Source organism: Aspergillus fumigatus, chromosome 1 (genome assembly GCF_000002655.1).
Source record: "Aspergillus fumigatus Af293 chromosome 1, whole genome shotgun sequence".
Lineage (NCBI taxonomy): Eukaryota > Fungi > Ascomycota > Eurotiomycetes > Eurotiales > Aspergillaceae > Aspergillus > Aspergillus fumigatus.
In genome coordinates, this window is record NC_007194.1 from 917,567 (window position 1) to 932,368 (window position 14,802).

Consider the following 14,802-nt stretch of genomic DNA (forward strand, 5'->3'; position numbering starts at 1 on the left):
CACGCAATAACTAAGCTCTTTGCCGGTGTATATCATCCAGGCATTCTATTACCTGACAAGCTAAGCTCAATAGTCCGCAATTGCAGCATGGTGGCCGAGTAACGCCTGCTCTTGGTTTCTGCCATGTTGATTAAAGATAGATGATCTATATATGGCCGAAAGTATCCTATAGCACTAACAAATCCTCCTACAGATTCCGTTAGACAGGGCCATCTGCCTTGAATTCTGAATTCCACTAGACCTTGCTACACAATTGCCTCTGTAAGCTGTACTTAAAGTGTGGCCTCTTCGTCCACCCTGACTTTCGCTGATGCATAAGATACGTCTGCTCTCACTATAGTTGTCTGCAGGCCCAGTAGCTTTACCCTTCGAAGCTCAACCATCGAATCATGGCAGAGGCACCATGCCCACAAACTGATCAGTCCCTTCCACAGGACTCAACCAGCTTACACGTCCGCAGGTGAATATTTCCGCTTCAGGCTTCCTCTGATTCAGAACACCAATATCATCGAATATCCCAGCCCGGAGGATGGTCGTCTGATCAAGAACGCCATCAGAATTCATTCTCAGCCCGTAGAGCGGTGTGCCTAGGCGATCTCATCAGATACCGTCTTTCCAATTCCAAAAGGGGGGGTTGGGGGGGGGGGTAGGATAGGACTGGATTGGACACACCGCAATCTCCGCAGAAATAGTTCTTGATATGTCTTCCGCTGTCCGCTATCTTGGGCAGTTCTTTCGGGCTCCCGGTTATTTTCAGGTCGGTCCGTTTGACGACCAAATTGTATGAGTAGAGAGAGCCGGTGAGCTTCCGGCAGTCACGGCAGTGGCAGAGTCCCTAAACGGCAGAGCAGGGGAAATATTAGATTAGGTCAATCACAACGAGCTGACACAATTTGTTGGAGCTGGAGATAGACCAACCGACGTCATGGGTTGGCCGCTATATTCAATGCGGACATTTCCGCAGAAACAGCCGCCAGTAGCGGTAGTCGGAGTAGCCATTTGAGCAGGAAATGTCTGATATATGAACCTGTGATGCCTGAGAAGGTCTTCGTGAGGAAAATTTCACACTTTTCTACTACTCAGCCTGAGCGAACATTTATCTACTGGGAGCGTAAGCTGTACTTGGACTCTTACCCGAGCGACCCAATAGTATGACTGTAATCGCCGGCATCGTTGACCCCAACATGTGATTGTTGAGAATAGTAAGCATTGTAGTCAACAATTGCTATGCAGGAAATAATTACTACTTCCAACTTGTCCCAAGTTCTTGCGGATATTTTTGGTTATTGTTTTGTTGTATTCAGGATAGGGCAGCCTCGGTGTCATGCTGGGCTTAGGGTTATGGTACTGCGGCAGATGTATACAGGGGCAGCGAGGCAGAAATGTATTAGATTTTGTGCATCTACCATCATGCATAATAATAATGCCATCATCCTGGAGTAAGAAATCTATTTTTAGACAATGATTTAGTCTGACTACCTGATTATAGAGTAGCGTTCTTTGGTTATGAGCTAACAAACCGTGCGAGTATCTCCAGAGGGGAACTTTTCGACAGCCACCATGGCATATGATCCCTTTGTATCATTAATCTATTGCCTTTGAATGTAAGTAATAAACCGACAGCAAGCTTAAGGGGCATTAATGAATTGAAGAACATTGGGTTAGCTGACCAATCAGTTGAACAATTCCTGCTCCTCCGTGCCCGACTAGAGGCATCTATGAACGACTTGGCCATCAACTGTGTATTCTGCATTACAACGGCATTATAGACGACTGTGTTGTGGCTCTGAGGGCTGGAATTCGACCGAGATTGATGAGTTATATGCTGTTAGGACGATTACCTATGAAACTGCGTCGGCCATCAATGCCGAATCCGGTCTTGTAATCTAGGACAGTTACTCTTGTGCTGATCGGTCAAGCAGAAAAATCTGGAATCGTCTGTGCTGTATCCAGGGTGTAATTGGAAAATGTTGCTTGAATGGAATTCAACTGCTGGGGAAGTTGTATGTGATCTGACGATAGATGCGCGGAGAGCGGACCACGAGGATTGTCGTAGAAAGATTTTATGTTGCCTAGGAGAGCCATTGCAGCGTCACTGGTCTGTCCTTGAATGATATACCCCAGCTGATATCATACAAAAGTGCTGGGAATATGACTCCGTGGGTTTATGACAGATATAGGCTGGGAAGTTGATGGTGATGAAGTCGTCGATTTCAGTCTCCTGAGCATTTCAGTTCTTTCTGGATGTCTCGCCTTTCATTGAAAGGGCCAGCTAGCCATTTCAGTCTCATTGACGCCTGGTCTAATAGCGAACAAGGTTAAAGCCCCCAGGGCACGTCTTGTAACGGATCACAGCCTTGTGTCTGCGACACTCCTGGCACTCGCAGTTGCATCTTTGCTCGTGTCCACTTTGTCCACTGCAAGAGGCCCCACTGCATTGGCCTCTTCCGTCTGCCTCTCTACCAGGTCATCTTTCCCAGGCCAATAGCAAACCATAACAGTCAACGCGGCAGCCCCAAGCACACCAGCTATCAACCAAAAGGCGTTCAAGTACCCGTCTATGGTAACCTGCCTCACCCCCTGTACATTCGCGCGGCTCCTATCCATCAAAGCATTCGCCCCGGCCAGAATGACGCTCGCACCCACCTGGTAGGCGGTATTGAACAGCGCACCCGCAACCGCATGGTTCCCCGCTTCGACCTCGCGGAGAAGAATACTTTGAGTCGGCACAAGAGCGACGGGACTGCCGATCACAAAGATGATGGCTGCAACGATGGAATACCAGTATCCCTCCCCGTGGTGGGTACCGCCGGCCCGATCCGGGGTCCAGCAAATGCCCAGGCGACAGCACCAGCGGCGGTGATGGCTAGCCCGGCCACGAGGATGTTCTTCTCCCCTGCGAGTCGTATGAGGGGGGTAGCAAAAACTCCGCTTGCGATAGCGGCAAAGGCAGCGGGCTATGTGTGGGTCAGGCACGAGCACCAAATCTGAGAGAGAGAATGGAATGGAGGCAGACATACCAGAAAATACACGGCGGTTAGGATTGTAGAGTAACCAAGGAGATTGACACAGAGTTGGGTGGAGATGAAGAACCACGTACTAAAGCTCCCTCCAAAGGCGAAAATGGCAACCAGCATCACGAGAAAGGGGCCAGACTTCCACAGGTAACTGGAGATAGCTGGGTTGGAAACCTTGGCCTCCACCCAGAGGAAGACAAAAAGGAGACAAACTCCCAGGATAATCCCCGTCAGCATTGCAGCGGATGTCCAACCCCTGCGCGAGCTGTCATTGAGGCCGTAGACCAGTAATGCTACACCAGCGGTAAAGACAACGGTACCGGGTATATCAATAGGCATGTCCTTTCTCTTTGCAAACCGTGGCAGAAATAAACAGGCCAGTATTGTTGAAAGGCCTGTGAGGATCAGACACAGCCAGAAGATTGATCTCCAGCCTGCTGCTGAAGCTATAAAGAGTCAGTCGAGACGATCAAACCTCTACACACACTAGGCCGACGCAGACACATACATGCCAGATGAGAACCGACGACAGTGCCGATAGTCGACCCAAGAGGGCCACATGCAGTGTAGATGGCCAATGCTTTGTTGCGGGACTCCGGATCTGGGAATGTATTGCTGAGGATTGCGAGTCCATTCGGGGCCTCAAGAACGATGAGGTATCAGAATCATATCCGTTCGGCCCTGCTGGAATTCACTTACAGTCAACCCAGCACCGACTCCGGAAATGGCACGACCGGCCAGCAAGGCACCTTTGTTTGGTGCGGTCGTGTTGATAACGTTGGATATGGTGAGAGTAGCTGTGCCGGCAATGAATATCTTTTCCAGCCCGAACCTCTGTCCCAGTTGTCCAGCAATCAGAAGGAACGCTGCAAAAGTGATGTTGTATACAATCAAAACCCAATTGATATCTTCACTCGCGAATCCAAGAGCCTGCTGGATATTCGGAAGGGCAAAGAGTACCGAGGAAAGTTGAAAGAGATCCAAGAAGTTGACCACTGTGGTTGTCAGCAGAACACAGTTCAAATGCACCGAAGGGCTAACATGCTCGCCCGGTTGATATGGGGGAAGCCTTGATTTTTTGTTGGACGTCATCCTAGCCACCTCCTGAACAGACAAGAAAACCGCCACGCAAACTTAGGAGCAGGAGAGGCCCGCAGAAAAGCAATTTCCTTCTTAAAAGGTTCCCTAAACTCTCGGAGAATATTGTCTTGACATCTGACGGGGACTAGGGACGAACCACGAATAGTGCTGAGTCTACTCCCGGTTAACGGCTAATATGCCTACACTACTAGTCGATCAGACAGATCATTTTTGGAGGATCATCCAGATGCTGCTTGCGGAGGCAACCTTTCCGGGTCACGCCAGGTTGCTTTCTGATCTCTACTCCTTGCACAACGTCGAGCAGCGTGAACCGACGGGTCCCGACATCCTGGTAGAGGCTCTCAACGACGGCTGATCGTCATTTATGTGGCGTACATCCATATGGAAAGGTACATATGCGTACTCGGCCATGTGTCGCCAATCAATTGCATTTGGACAAGCCATGTCTACTAGCACCATGCACGGATTGCCTGTTAGGGACCAATGTACGCTGGAGATGGCTGCCTGAAAGGCTGCGACATAAGCCCCTGGTTAATCAATGCTACATGCCTTGTTCTTACCACTGTCCGAGGCTTGTCGGATTGGCGAAAACCGGTGATGGGAATGGTTATTGTAAGTGGAAAGAAGCAACTAAAATAGCCCACCCCACACTGAACGGGGGCATTAACACTCCTTGAGTCCATTCTTAATGTACGACTATAGTCTGATTATGAGAATTACCCTTGTTTTACTATGATCAGAGATCGCTAACACTAGTCAACTTGCCCATGTCCCCTCTCAGAGTGCTGGAGGCTGGAGCATCGATACGAGGGAACTTCGAGGGAACTTCGAGGGAACTTAACGGACCAGCATTGCAGCTTTATTCTAAAGATTCAATCTATACAAATGATTCTTTCAAGTCCTCGGAGTACGGAATATGCTGGTTTCAAAGAACACTGATTGTCGCAAACAAGGTCTTGTTAGATTATTTAACTATCTATGAGGTAGCACATGCTCCGCCATCACTTTGCCCACGTTGCATGGTATTCAGCCACTGATGCAGCCGGGCCATGGTAAGCGCCAAACCACCAGGGTACAGTCTGTTAGTAGCCAAGGTGCCTTGGCCGGTGGGTACATGAGGCGCTCAATGCATTTGGAGTTTCACTCGTCCATCAAAGAGACCAATGTCTCCTATCACTCATAGTGGTTTCACTGGAACAAGGGTGTCACATTTTACCTTGCTGGGCCGGAAAGCGCGAAAAGCGCTACTGTGTCGCCCAGGTGCCTCAGGGTAGACGTATCCCTGGAGCTACGTGTGGTTGGTCTCCGGTTTGATCTCCAAAGGCTAACCAAACCTTCCCAAGATACACATCAGTTGAGTCGAATGTCGATGGATACTCTCAGTTTAGATGCAATGTTAGGAGTCTCTCCCCCAATAGCCAGTCAGACTGCGGACTCTCAGGACCAGCCAGAGGATAATACCGTTTGCACCAGAGCTCAGGGAAAAAGCTCATGCAAGCTTCGAGCAGCCTGTGATGGGTGTCACGCAGCCAAAACACGATGTACAGGAGGGACTCCGTGCGCTCGGTGTTACAGAGAGTAAGGTAATCCCCCAGCCAATCATGAAACAAGGTCTAACCCTGGGCGGGCGCCAGCGATCTTCGATGTCACTATAGCTACAAAGCAAAAGTCGGGAAACCAAAGGGCAGTAGGAACAAGAAAACGATTGAACGGTTGCGGCGCATGAGAGAAGCCAAAAAAAGAATCCATGAAGCCCAGGGAGCAGCGCCCACACCGCCGGCCACATCCAACCCAACTACAGCAGGTTCGAGTTCGGATGCAAGACCTCATTTACTTCAGATCCCATCTGAATCGGGTGATATTAGTACCCCGACCAGTTCATTTGAGCCCGCGATAGAAGACCTTTTCCTTTCTAATGAATACCTTCTTGGGCTCGACAACCACTGGCCATTGACTACCGCACAAAGCCCTTCTCGCACTGTATGTCTCTTCCAAAGTGTTTGTTGTATGTTGCCACTAATGGGGCTCGAAGGATCAGGACAATGTTCAACTGCCCTTGAGTGCCATAGCTCCCCAGTTGGAAAACGATAATACTAAGCAGGATGCTAGACCAACCATCGAAAAATTGTCTTGTGAGGAGGGGCGTCATGAAAATCTCTCTCGACCTAGCACAACCCCTTCTGAGTCGAGTCTCGCATCCCTACCATTGGATTCCCATGTTTTGCCAGTAAACCAGGAAGTCGGGGCACAAGGCATCACGAACTCGACGTTGCTGAAATCCTGTGTATATGACGATTCTCTCTGCGGCATCACGTCCTGCACCCGTTCGCCCTGTGCCTGTTTCTCCACCGTAACCAACGACCTCTGTAGCCTGCGAACTGCACCGAGGAGCGCTGATCAATCTAGATCGATTGATACTTTACTGATACACTCGCGACGCATCCTTTCGTCTATCCGACACCTCCTAAAGTGTCGTTCTTGCACAGCAGACACTCAGGCGATGATGGTTCTCTCCCGCTTGCTGGAATGGAGTCGCTCCTCCCTGTCTGCTCAAGGAGTGTGCGCAGAAGTGCGTCTGGGCAGATGCTGTGCTTCCGTAGAGATTGGTACCTTCATAGCAACAATGATCATTCAGAAACACTTGGCAGATATCAAGCAGACTGTGGAGGAGCTCAAGAAGAGGGTGGACGAGATGCCGCGGGGAAATCTGGATGCGGCTTATCTGACCCTGCAAGTGAAGGGCTTTGAGGTTGAGCTGAACGGACTAGCTGGGAGAATACCAAATGACAGTGTTATATTGGTTCGTTAGTATATATCTGAAGTGCAGAAGTTGACAACGAGGAGTTTGCTAGTGGCATCACGGACTGAATGAGTCATGTATCCCTCTGCGATGTGCTTGTTCAGTGCGCAAATACACAAAGGAGAGCAAAACTGTCAGCGTGGTCATCACGTGTAACCAATGGATCTACTGTTTCTATGGAAGTAAGCTAGAAAAGGACTGTCTTGGAGAGCATCATTCATCACTCATGATCGTTCATGCACTTATAAGTGGAATGTAGCCATGATGTCTGCATATCGAAAACCTGAAACTCGCCCAAGAGTGTCTAACATGCCACTGGCTCGCGCCTTATGGAACAGGCTAAGTTAGCAAGACTCCGCAGGCTGCCTTGGTGTCAAGAAAAGCCTCGCATCCAAAATAGGCACCCATGTGTTCTTGACATTTTGTACCCGCCTAAACTTGCATCCCGTTACTGGAATGCTACGCTGCACCTAGGTCTGTGGCATGCCTATCAGCATAACAATCTACCGGATGTTCGTCAACGCTAAGCGTTACTGGGTTTCGGAACAATGTAATTGATGGGAGTGATCTTCGGCTCTTAAATTCGATCAGGAGGGCTATTTAGATGATCTGTCACTTGGCGACACGTACATTGGTCTAGACTGGGTACCTTCGCAGTGTACTCCCGACTTGATTCATTATTGGCCTCTTGTTTCAAGCGTGGCCACCAGAGAAACAATTCCAAATAACTGAGGAAAGAGAGAGTAGCAAGCATTGATCATCGCCTCTGTTTCTGTATTTGCAACCTGCTAGGTGCCTTCCTCAAATTTTTGACCACCCTCTTCCTGGCTTTGGTTCTACTCGCCGCTTACCTCTCAATGAGATATTATGCTAAACTCCTTTCTAAAGGTTAGAGGATCTCCGTCCTGGCTGGCCGGTCTTAAATGTCTATCGTTTCTTAGACCTGATGCGCGACACGCTTCTCGCCAACTTGCTTAGCTTCTTGATCAATGTCCTTCAGACTTTTCTTCCAGTACATCCATCTCCAGTGACTGAACCCCAAGGGAGACTTTGCCTAGCTCTGACTCGACAAGTATGGCACCGCCTCGCCCAAGATCATCCAAACCGTCATGCCTTAATCAATTTGAGAGCCGGACTATCTTGTGCCTCGCTTCCTGCATCTAAGAGTACACACAACCAGCAGGAAGTCAGCAACCGTAAGGTCTTCCATCCTGCGATTGGGATTGGCGTAACTGGAGCCATCAAGGCTACCAAAGCGGCCGCACGGTCTCCAAAGCATCATTCATCGTTGGGCAGTCATTGAACCAGTAGCCCCGTCATGTCAGCAACAAGAATGGCATATCTTCCCAGACGACGCCAGCGGTGGTTCTGGCGATTTCAATATCCTGGTAGTTCTGCTTTCCGGACCTCTTCAACGGACCTAACTCCAATAACCCTAACTCCAACATGCTTGACAGCTGGGACAGCCACTAGGCTAGTTGTTCCAGACATGACACAGTAGGTCGAATACGTTGAATTCCACAGATCAAATCCTTGCTTGTGATCAGGCATTTATCAGTGCAAAAGGTCAGGATCTGCTATCATTGTGCAGACGGCATTGCCTTGAAATACTCTTCACAGTCCCTGTTCTTAGGGCAAGCGGAGATAAAGCGGAACCGGGGCGGACTCGGCTTCGACTTTCCGGATTTGGCAAAGCTAGCCCGAACCTCTATCCTGTTCAACCCATCGCCATCATCCATCCATCCATCCACTCTTTCCTTTTCATCTCAATTACCATGTGATGCTCAGCATGGAAGTTGTGAATCGCTGAAGTTGATGGCCAGAATGCCTGTATTTCTCTGTCTCCATGACAAAGTTCATGATTCTGTCTGAGGGGCGGCGCAAAAGGCCGACAATGTCATGTACGCTCTGTCGAAGACGCAAAATCTGATGTAGTCGAGAGAGACTATGTAGCAATTGTCTGTGATCCAGAAACAGCTTGCGTCCACGAGGATCAAGGTCCTCCGCCTCGATCTCCTGGACAAGGTCTTACAGTCGAACGGGAGAAGTCGATGCAAATTGGCAGTGCATCAAATGCCAGTTTGTCAACTCCACCAAGCCTTACTGAGTTCGGTGTCAGTCGATACATCGAATGTATCGATGCTTACCAGCGAGCAGGCTAGTCAAGGTGCCGAGATCGCACGGTTGAAACTAAGGATCCGACAACTTGAGGATCAACTAGCCCAAGCAAGTGCCGGCCCATGAACCAGTCGTCTCATGGTTCAGATCCTGACTCGGATATCGAAACAATGAGCTCTTGTTTGGGTAAATGCTTCATATCCATCGCAAGAGAGGCGCATCGGGTCACCCAGTGCACATTCCCCACAATGTGAGCCTCAAGAAACGCTTGTGGCCAAAGCCATTGGGTCGTCAGCGGTGTCCTGTCTGGTTAGTGCACACACTCTTCTATTTTTTTATTGCCCCGTCCCTGGATCACGCAGAATTAAACTGCAATAAGGCTCGTGACAACTTTAGTATACTTGAAACTTACCTGCGCGACGAATCATCTCAGGCCTGGATAGGTATCAAGAAATGCAAAGACCTGGCTTGGTGCATCAAAGTTGCACGAGCACCTGTGTGACTGTTACTGTCGACGTCCACACTGCCTCCTAAAGAGGTAGCTGACACGCTCGCTGATAATTACCCCAGAACGACGGAATCTATCAACCGAATCCTGCACGTTCCCCCTTCCGCGGGGAGTATGAGACACTCTGGATATCGGATGAAAGGCCCGACACAACCTCCCTGATGCAGGTTAAACTTGTGCTTGCCCTCGGCGCTGTCACTTACAATGACCGGTTCTCGTTACGGGCCTCGGCCATTCAGTGGGTCTACGAAGCCCAGCTTTGAATCTGGGATCCAAAGTACGAGTTAAAGCTGAACATTCAATCTCTCCAGGCCAACGGCCGGCGCTCTGTTGCGGAAAACGATCTACATGGGCCTTCCCAGGGATTCTGGCCGCCTACCCCAGATGACGACCTTGGCAATAGAAATGCGTCGACGACTCTGGAACATCATTCTCGGGTTCAATCTGCAGATGACTCTGACCTCTTGTACTCCTCCTTTTTTCTCTCAACGACTTTGACAGGCCCCTCCTGGCAACTTTGACGATGAGCAGTTCGAGCCTCACGATGCAGATTCGAGACCTGAAGGACACAACCAAGGTCTCTATGGCAGTGACACTCTGCAGAACCTTTCCTTACCGCCTTGCTGTGGTTACGGTTCTAAACAATTTAACCACCCTGGAACATATGAGGAGACTCTCCGGCTCGATGCAGACCTGCGAGAGGCGTATCGCATGCTAGCACAGACCCTGTGAGAATAAACAACTTCTGGCGAGGGACCCTGATTTAGGCTGTGGATCTCCTCATGCAGCACTATTCTTCTGCTCTGCGCATTCTGTTCTTCGGCCCGGCACGGCACGGGACCGCCTGATTTTTCCACAAAAGACGGTTTTCGAGTCGTCGCTTAGACTGGCGAGCGGCGCGCCCATCGCCATCGTTGATGACCGGTTTTCTTGCTCGCGACAGAGGTCCCCACAGCAATGATCTGCCGCGACTCGTCGCCCGCAGCTATGCACCCAGTCACAGGAGGACGATGGCTTCTGTCCTGCTCCACTACGGCCAGACCTTCTTTCGGTGGTGGAGGACGCAAGGGCATGGTGCTTGAGGGCCATCAAGGCCGGCGAGACCAATGTCAAAGGCTACTTGCACATATGCATATAATAAGTACATCAAAATTGACCCCTCTTCATTCAAATTGATCATCTACTAGGAATTTTTGGTGTGGGAACAAGGACTGGTATTCGGAAGTAATACGCACCTGGTATGAGGTTATGGCTAGCTAGTCCTGAATGAAAGGCATAGAAACAGCTGTTTTTAGGGGGTCATCATCGCACCTCAACTAGAGTAGTTGATAACCCAGGGACAGTTTTCCCACAGGACGTCCTGATAGAGTCCTGGCGAATGATTGGTGAATATGCAACGCACCCTGTCTGTCTATGGCCAAAGCCGAGGATAAACAGAAGCTGCTTTCGGCTGGACGCTAATTCAGGGGCAAACATCATATCTTCCCCTATGCTCAGCATCCCCTCGAAAATTGCAAACATCAAGTGCACTTCATCCAGACTTGCCAGTGATCTCGAAGGCCCGCATGTCGATGCCGTAATACCATCCTGCGAGTCATATTCCACGCCTGCTCATCTTTTCGGAGCAAATAGAATTCGTCTGTCCAGTTCGCCGAGAGGTAATGCACTACATCGTCAAGCCACAATCAATTTCGATTTTCGGCAGCTCCGATTCAGCCGCAGGGTTCCGCTTGATATCATCACATGTGGGAGAAGCGTTGGACACCAATGCTGGCTGATGCGTCGTTTGCCGCCAGCTTCGACTAATACGCACCCGTACGTTCTGTATTTACCAGGAATACCATTTAGTCAAGCCTCACAATATTGATTCCTGAGTACGGGGTACTCCTACGGAGCACCTTACGCTGAAATAGAGGGTAGGTTACCCCAAAGTACCTCCTTTGGTACCCGTACGTACCTCTATTTCAATGGCGTCGACAGGCAGTACGGAGTACTCCGTACTTGATCTCCCAACCGAGAATTTCAACGGCTGGTATGTGACGGCCCCACGTGGCAAGCGCCAGCACCAGCGTACCTAAGCATAAGCGTCCCAAAAAAAAAAAACAAAAAAAAAGGCGCCCCCCCCTTGGACCTGGGCCTGAACGGATGAGAACGCCTCAGGCATAAGCGGTTTGTGCTATGACCTCAGCCAGGGCCGGCATGTATGGCTGATCTGGACGGTGATTAGCCCGCACGGAGGCCACTATCGATCTGCGAATGTTAATCCCCGCGGACAGGCTGCGTCTCTGACAAATACTTGGAATGGTGGGAGCTGAGCATGAAAAAATACCCTGGCCTCGCTGATTATATCCCAATCCAGAAACTCGGTCTGATTGCCAAGCGGGGATTGCAGTGGCTGCGCACGAAAGGGGTGGTGACTGACTTAGCGATACTGCAGTGTATTTGTGGAGCTGAATATCTATTGATTAGCAGATGATGAGCTAACTGGAAAGTATTATAAGCGATGTACGGAGTATAGATGGTATGCTTATTAGCATTCAAGGGATCCTCTGTCCATTGGGGTATTACTGGGTACTGTACTTTGAGGAGGTAAGGTAAGGTAAGGTAAGGATACTGTAAAATATTGATTACAGACGATCCATAAGCGGGTACTCTAACCCCATCTAGCAAGTAGATTACTTTGAGATGATTTCTTCCAGTCAATACTTGCATTACAGGGTCGACCTTTAAAGCCAACAATTACACTGAGCAGGAATACACCAGTGCATTACCATAGACTGTACCTAAGCAGTTATGCAAAGCACAAACATGCATAACACTGGTTCAGATCCTTGTCAATATTCCAATTTTGTTACTCCCCCAGGATTAAAGGAATATTGCACCCACTAGATTCAAGAACAACAGCTCTAATAAGGCATATGCATGGTCTTAATAAGCATTGATAGCTGATCCTGCGAGGCTGCCATATGTCTCACTCATTAGCATTCAAACATAATTCTATGTACTGTTTAAAGCATACATCAAAACACATGACTTCCTCCTGTAAAAAAAGACATGATATTACTCCATACATGAGTACAACTAATTTCACAATCCCATTCAGAGATACCAAACAGCCCCACAGCCCGTATGATTACCTGGTCACGACAGAGGCAACAACCATGGGCCTCTTCACCCGGCCGTTTCAGGTAAACGGCCAACCAACGGTTTTCTTGACTCTGTCTGGACCCTCCAAAGCAAGCGGGACCATTGGAGAACCCCGGCTCTCGGCTCAGGAACGGTTCCGTGGCAGAAAATGGGTTCGGGGGGGGGAACTCCAAGGAGTTGGTGTGCTTTTTCTTGATCGGGAATACTGATACTGCCAACGTCGACGGAATGAGATGGTCGTTTAAGACCAAGTTAGTACTCCTGCCGTCAAGCTCCACTCGGATAGAATAAATGCACAAGACAAGACAAGCGATCTCGCTTATCGAGACAAGCACCCTCCCCTTCACGACGCCACAGTTTACTCCGTAGAAACAGGCATCGGGAAAAACCCTCTAGCTCCAAAGTAAATCGATTAATGATCACCAGGACGGGCGTTTCAAGTTTTCTCGCGGCAGTTATTTTTAGTTGTCATTGTTCACCACCACGATCGAGACGATAATGGCATTGTCGATTGCTTCAAGCTTCAACAACATGGACTAGTCCCTGGACATCCTGGCTCTCTTTTGTTTCAGCAAGCGATCAAGTGTTAGCACCAAGGGCGCGAGGGCCAGGTATCTTCCTAGGTCTCCTCCTACGTCACGCCGCGCCAACCAATCGACTACCAAGAAAATTCCAAATTCTCTTTTGTCCAGATTCGCCAGCCTTGCTGATCCCCTCCAGTCCACTCAAGCCACCTGTGTGTTTACCTACTATCTACAGCTGCAGAACCCTTGTCTTTGATCTGAGTCCTCGTCGTTTTGACATTCTGACCCTTATCGTCGACCAGGCTGCGTCGGATCTCACTTGTCGAAGACGGAGCCTGCTGCTGACGCAGGACAAGACAACCACCGAGTCAGTAAGCCCCACTCGAGTGGATCGCAGAGTCGTTAGGAATGTTGACGAGGGAGGACACACTAAGTACACCTGCACTGTTGGGAGAACTGCTCAGTACACTGCACCCTTAGTGTTGCTCCCTGCTACTATCGGAATCACTATCGCTATCTTGTTACATTTGTATCTTGGCTGCGGAGTAGAAGCGGGTGAATTATGCCTTGTCGGGAGGACGATGGAGTATGGCCCAGCCATCCCACCCGTCTTGTCTCGTCTCGTCTCAGCTTGAACCAACCTGCCCTGCAGGGAGACAGACCTACTTGCCTATTTGCACTTGCATCGGCGGTGGCGACTCGGACGTAGTAGCGATCGTGGCTGACTGAGGTGTCGACCGACCGAGCTACGTACATTTCCCAGAACGGACCTACCAGATGCCTATACCCAGTAGGTACTGTGTACTCCTGGCAGTAGACAACGATAGGCGAGTCCAGCTCATCACTAACCACCCTACACGGCATCGTAGACAGATAGCCTGGTATACATTCGGACAACCGCTGGGAGCACCTAGAGTAGTAACCGTGAAGAACGGTACACCCAAGCCTACAGCCTGCGCTTCAAGCCAACAGCCTCTCAGGGTATACAAAACCCGAGCAACCTCGAACCTTAGCGGCTTCTGCACGCGAGACAAAACGGAAGAGAAAAAGCCAATCTACCACCCTCACCGGCCGAGTCCAGCACTCCAGCAGTCTCCACTAGCATACTCATCGTCTGACCCAACCCCATCCCGGCTCGAGCTCTGGCTCTCAAGGACTGGACTGGGAGTTTACCTTTGGTCCGAGGTCTCCTACCCCAGCCTATCAGATCAGAAAAAGAACGAAAGTAACAAGAGAGTAACAGGGGTAAGAAAGTAACAGGGGCGCGCTAATTGCATGAGACCGTCTTTTTGATGCCCCAGCTCGTGAGCTCCTCCACTCAAAGGATAGGCTCTGGGGGGTTGCTGGAAGTGATTGCAGAGATTTGTCTGTCGATGGTCGATGGTCGATGGTTGATGGTTGAGGGTTGATAGTTTCTACCTGTCGATTCTGGCTAGGGTGTTGATTGCATGCATATGTTTTCTTTTCTTTTTTCTTCCTTTTCTATTGTCTGTCTGTCTGTCTGTGATCCAACTGGGTGGAATGTACCCAAGGCAAGTAGCAAGTAGCAAGTACCAGGACGTAGGCTCGTAACGAGTGCGACTGCGA

General features: G+C 49.7%; 4 protein-coding genes across 4 annotated transcripts; 2 read left to right on the plus strand and 2 right to left on the minus strand.

Moving 5' to 3' along the window:
- Positions 1 to 88: 88 nt before the first annotated feature.
- AFUA_1G03180 (GFA family protein) lies at positions 89 to 1,094 on the minus strand. Its single transcript, XM_077803800.1, has 3 exons — positions 919 to 1,094; positions 673 to 835; positions 89 to 587 (listed from the first exon to the last, which is right to left on the minus strand). The coding sequence occupies exons 1-3, from the start codon at positions 997 to 999 to the stop codon at positions 388 to 390; spliced, it is 444 nt and encodes a 147-aa protein (XP_077659971.1). The 5' UTR covers positions 1,000 to 1,094; the 3' UTR covers positions 89 to 387.
- A 1,255-nt stretch (positions 1,095 to 2,349) lies between these two features.
- On the minus strand, positions 2,350 to 4,109 carry mfsC (MFS transporter; the record flags this gene model as incomplete). The annotated part of the gene is given in 5 exon segments (XM_744976.1): positions 2,350 to 2,765; positions 2,783 to 2,957; positions 3,021 to 3,454; positions 3,520 to 3,658; positions 3,717 to 4,109. The coding sequence occupies 5 exon segments, from the start codon at positions 4,107 to 4,109 to the stop codon at positions 2,350 to 2,352; spliced, it is 1,557 nt and encodes a 518-aa protein (XP_750069.1).
- A 699-nt stretch (positions 4,110 to 4,808) lies between these two features.
- Positions 4,809 to 7,050, plus strand: AFUA_1G03195 (Zn(II)2Cys6 transcription factor domain-containing protein). The gene is made up of 3 exons (XM_077803801.1): positions 4,809 to 5,696; positions 5,753 to 6,098; positions 6,151 to 7,050. The coding sequence occupies exons 1-3, from the start codon at positions 5,482 to 5,484 to the stop codon at positions 6,925 to 6,927; spliced, it is 1,338 nt and encodes a 445-aa protein (XP_077659972.1). The 5' UTR covers positions 4,809 to 5,481; the 3' UTR covers positions 6,928 to 7,050.
- A 6,727-nt stretch (positions 7,051 to 13,777) lies between these two features.
- AFUA_1G03190 (uncharacterized protein) lies at positions 13,778 to 14,703 on the plus strand (the record flags this gene model as incomplete). The annotated part of the gene is made up of 2 exons (XM_744977.3): positions 13,778 to 13,920; positions 14,085 to 14,703. 2 exons carry the CDS (start codon positions 13,778 to 13,780, stop codon positions 14,470 to 14,472), a joined length of 531 nt encoding a protein of 176 aa, XP_750070.2. The 3' UTR covers positions 14,473 to 14,703.
- Positions 14,704 to 14,802: the final 99 nt, after the last annotated feature.

Bases quoted from the DNA above. Each gene is read 5' to 3' on its own strand.
- AFUA_1G03180 (XM_077803800.1), bottom strand. From the start codon at position 999: ATGGCTACTCCGACTACCGCTACTGGCGGCTGTTTCTGCGGAAATGTC. The intron at 836-918 runs GTTGGTCTATCT...TCTGCCGTTTAG, and splicing joins GCGGCCAACCCATGACGTCG to GGACTCTGCCACTGCCGTGA. The intron at 588-672 runs GTGTGTCCAATC...GAGATCGCCTAG, and splicing joins CTATTTCTGCGGAGATTGCG to GCACACCGCTCTACGGGCTG.
- AFUA_1G03195 (XM_077803801.1), top strand. From the start codon at position 5,482: ATGTCGATGGATACTCTCAGTTTAGATGCAATGTTAGGAGTCTCTCCC. The intron at 5,697-5,752 runs GTAAGGTAATCC...GGCGGGCGCCAG, and splicing joins TGCGCTCGGTGTTACAGAGA to CGATCTTCGATGTCACTATA. The intron at 6,099-6,150 runs GTATGTCTCTTC...TGGGGCTCGAAG, and splicing joins CACAAAGCCCTTCTCGCACT to GATCAGGACAATGTTCAACT.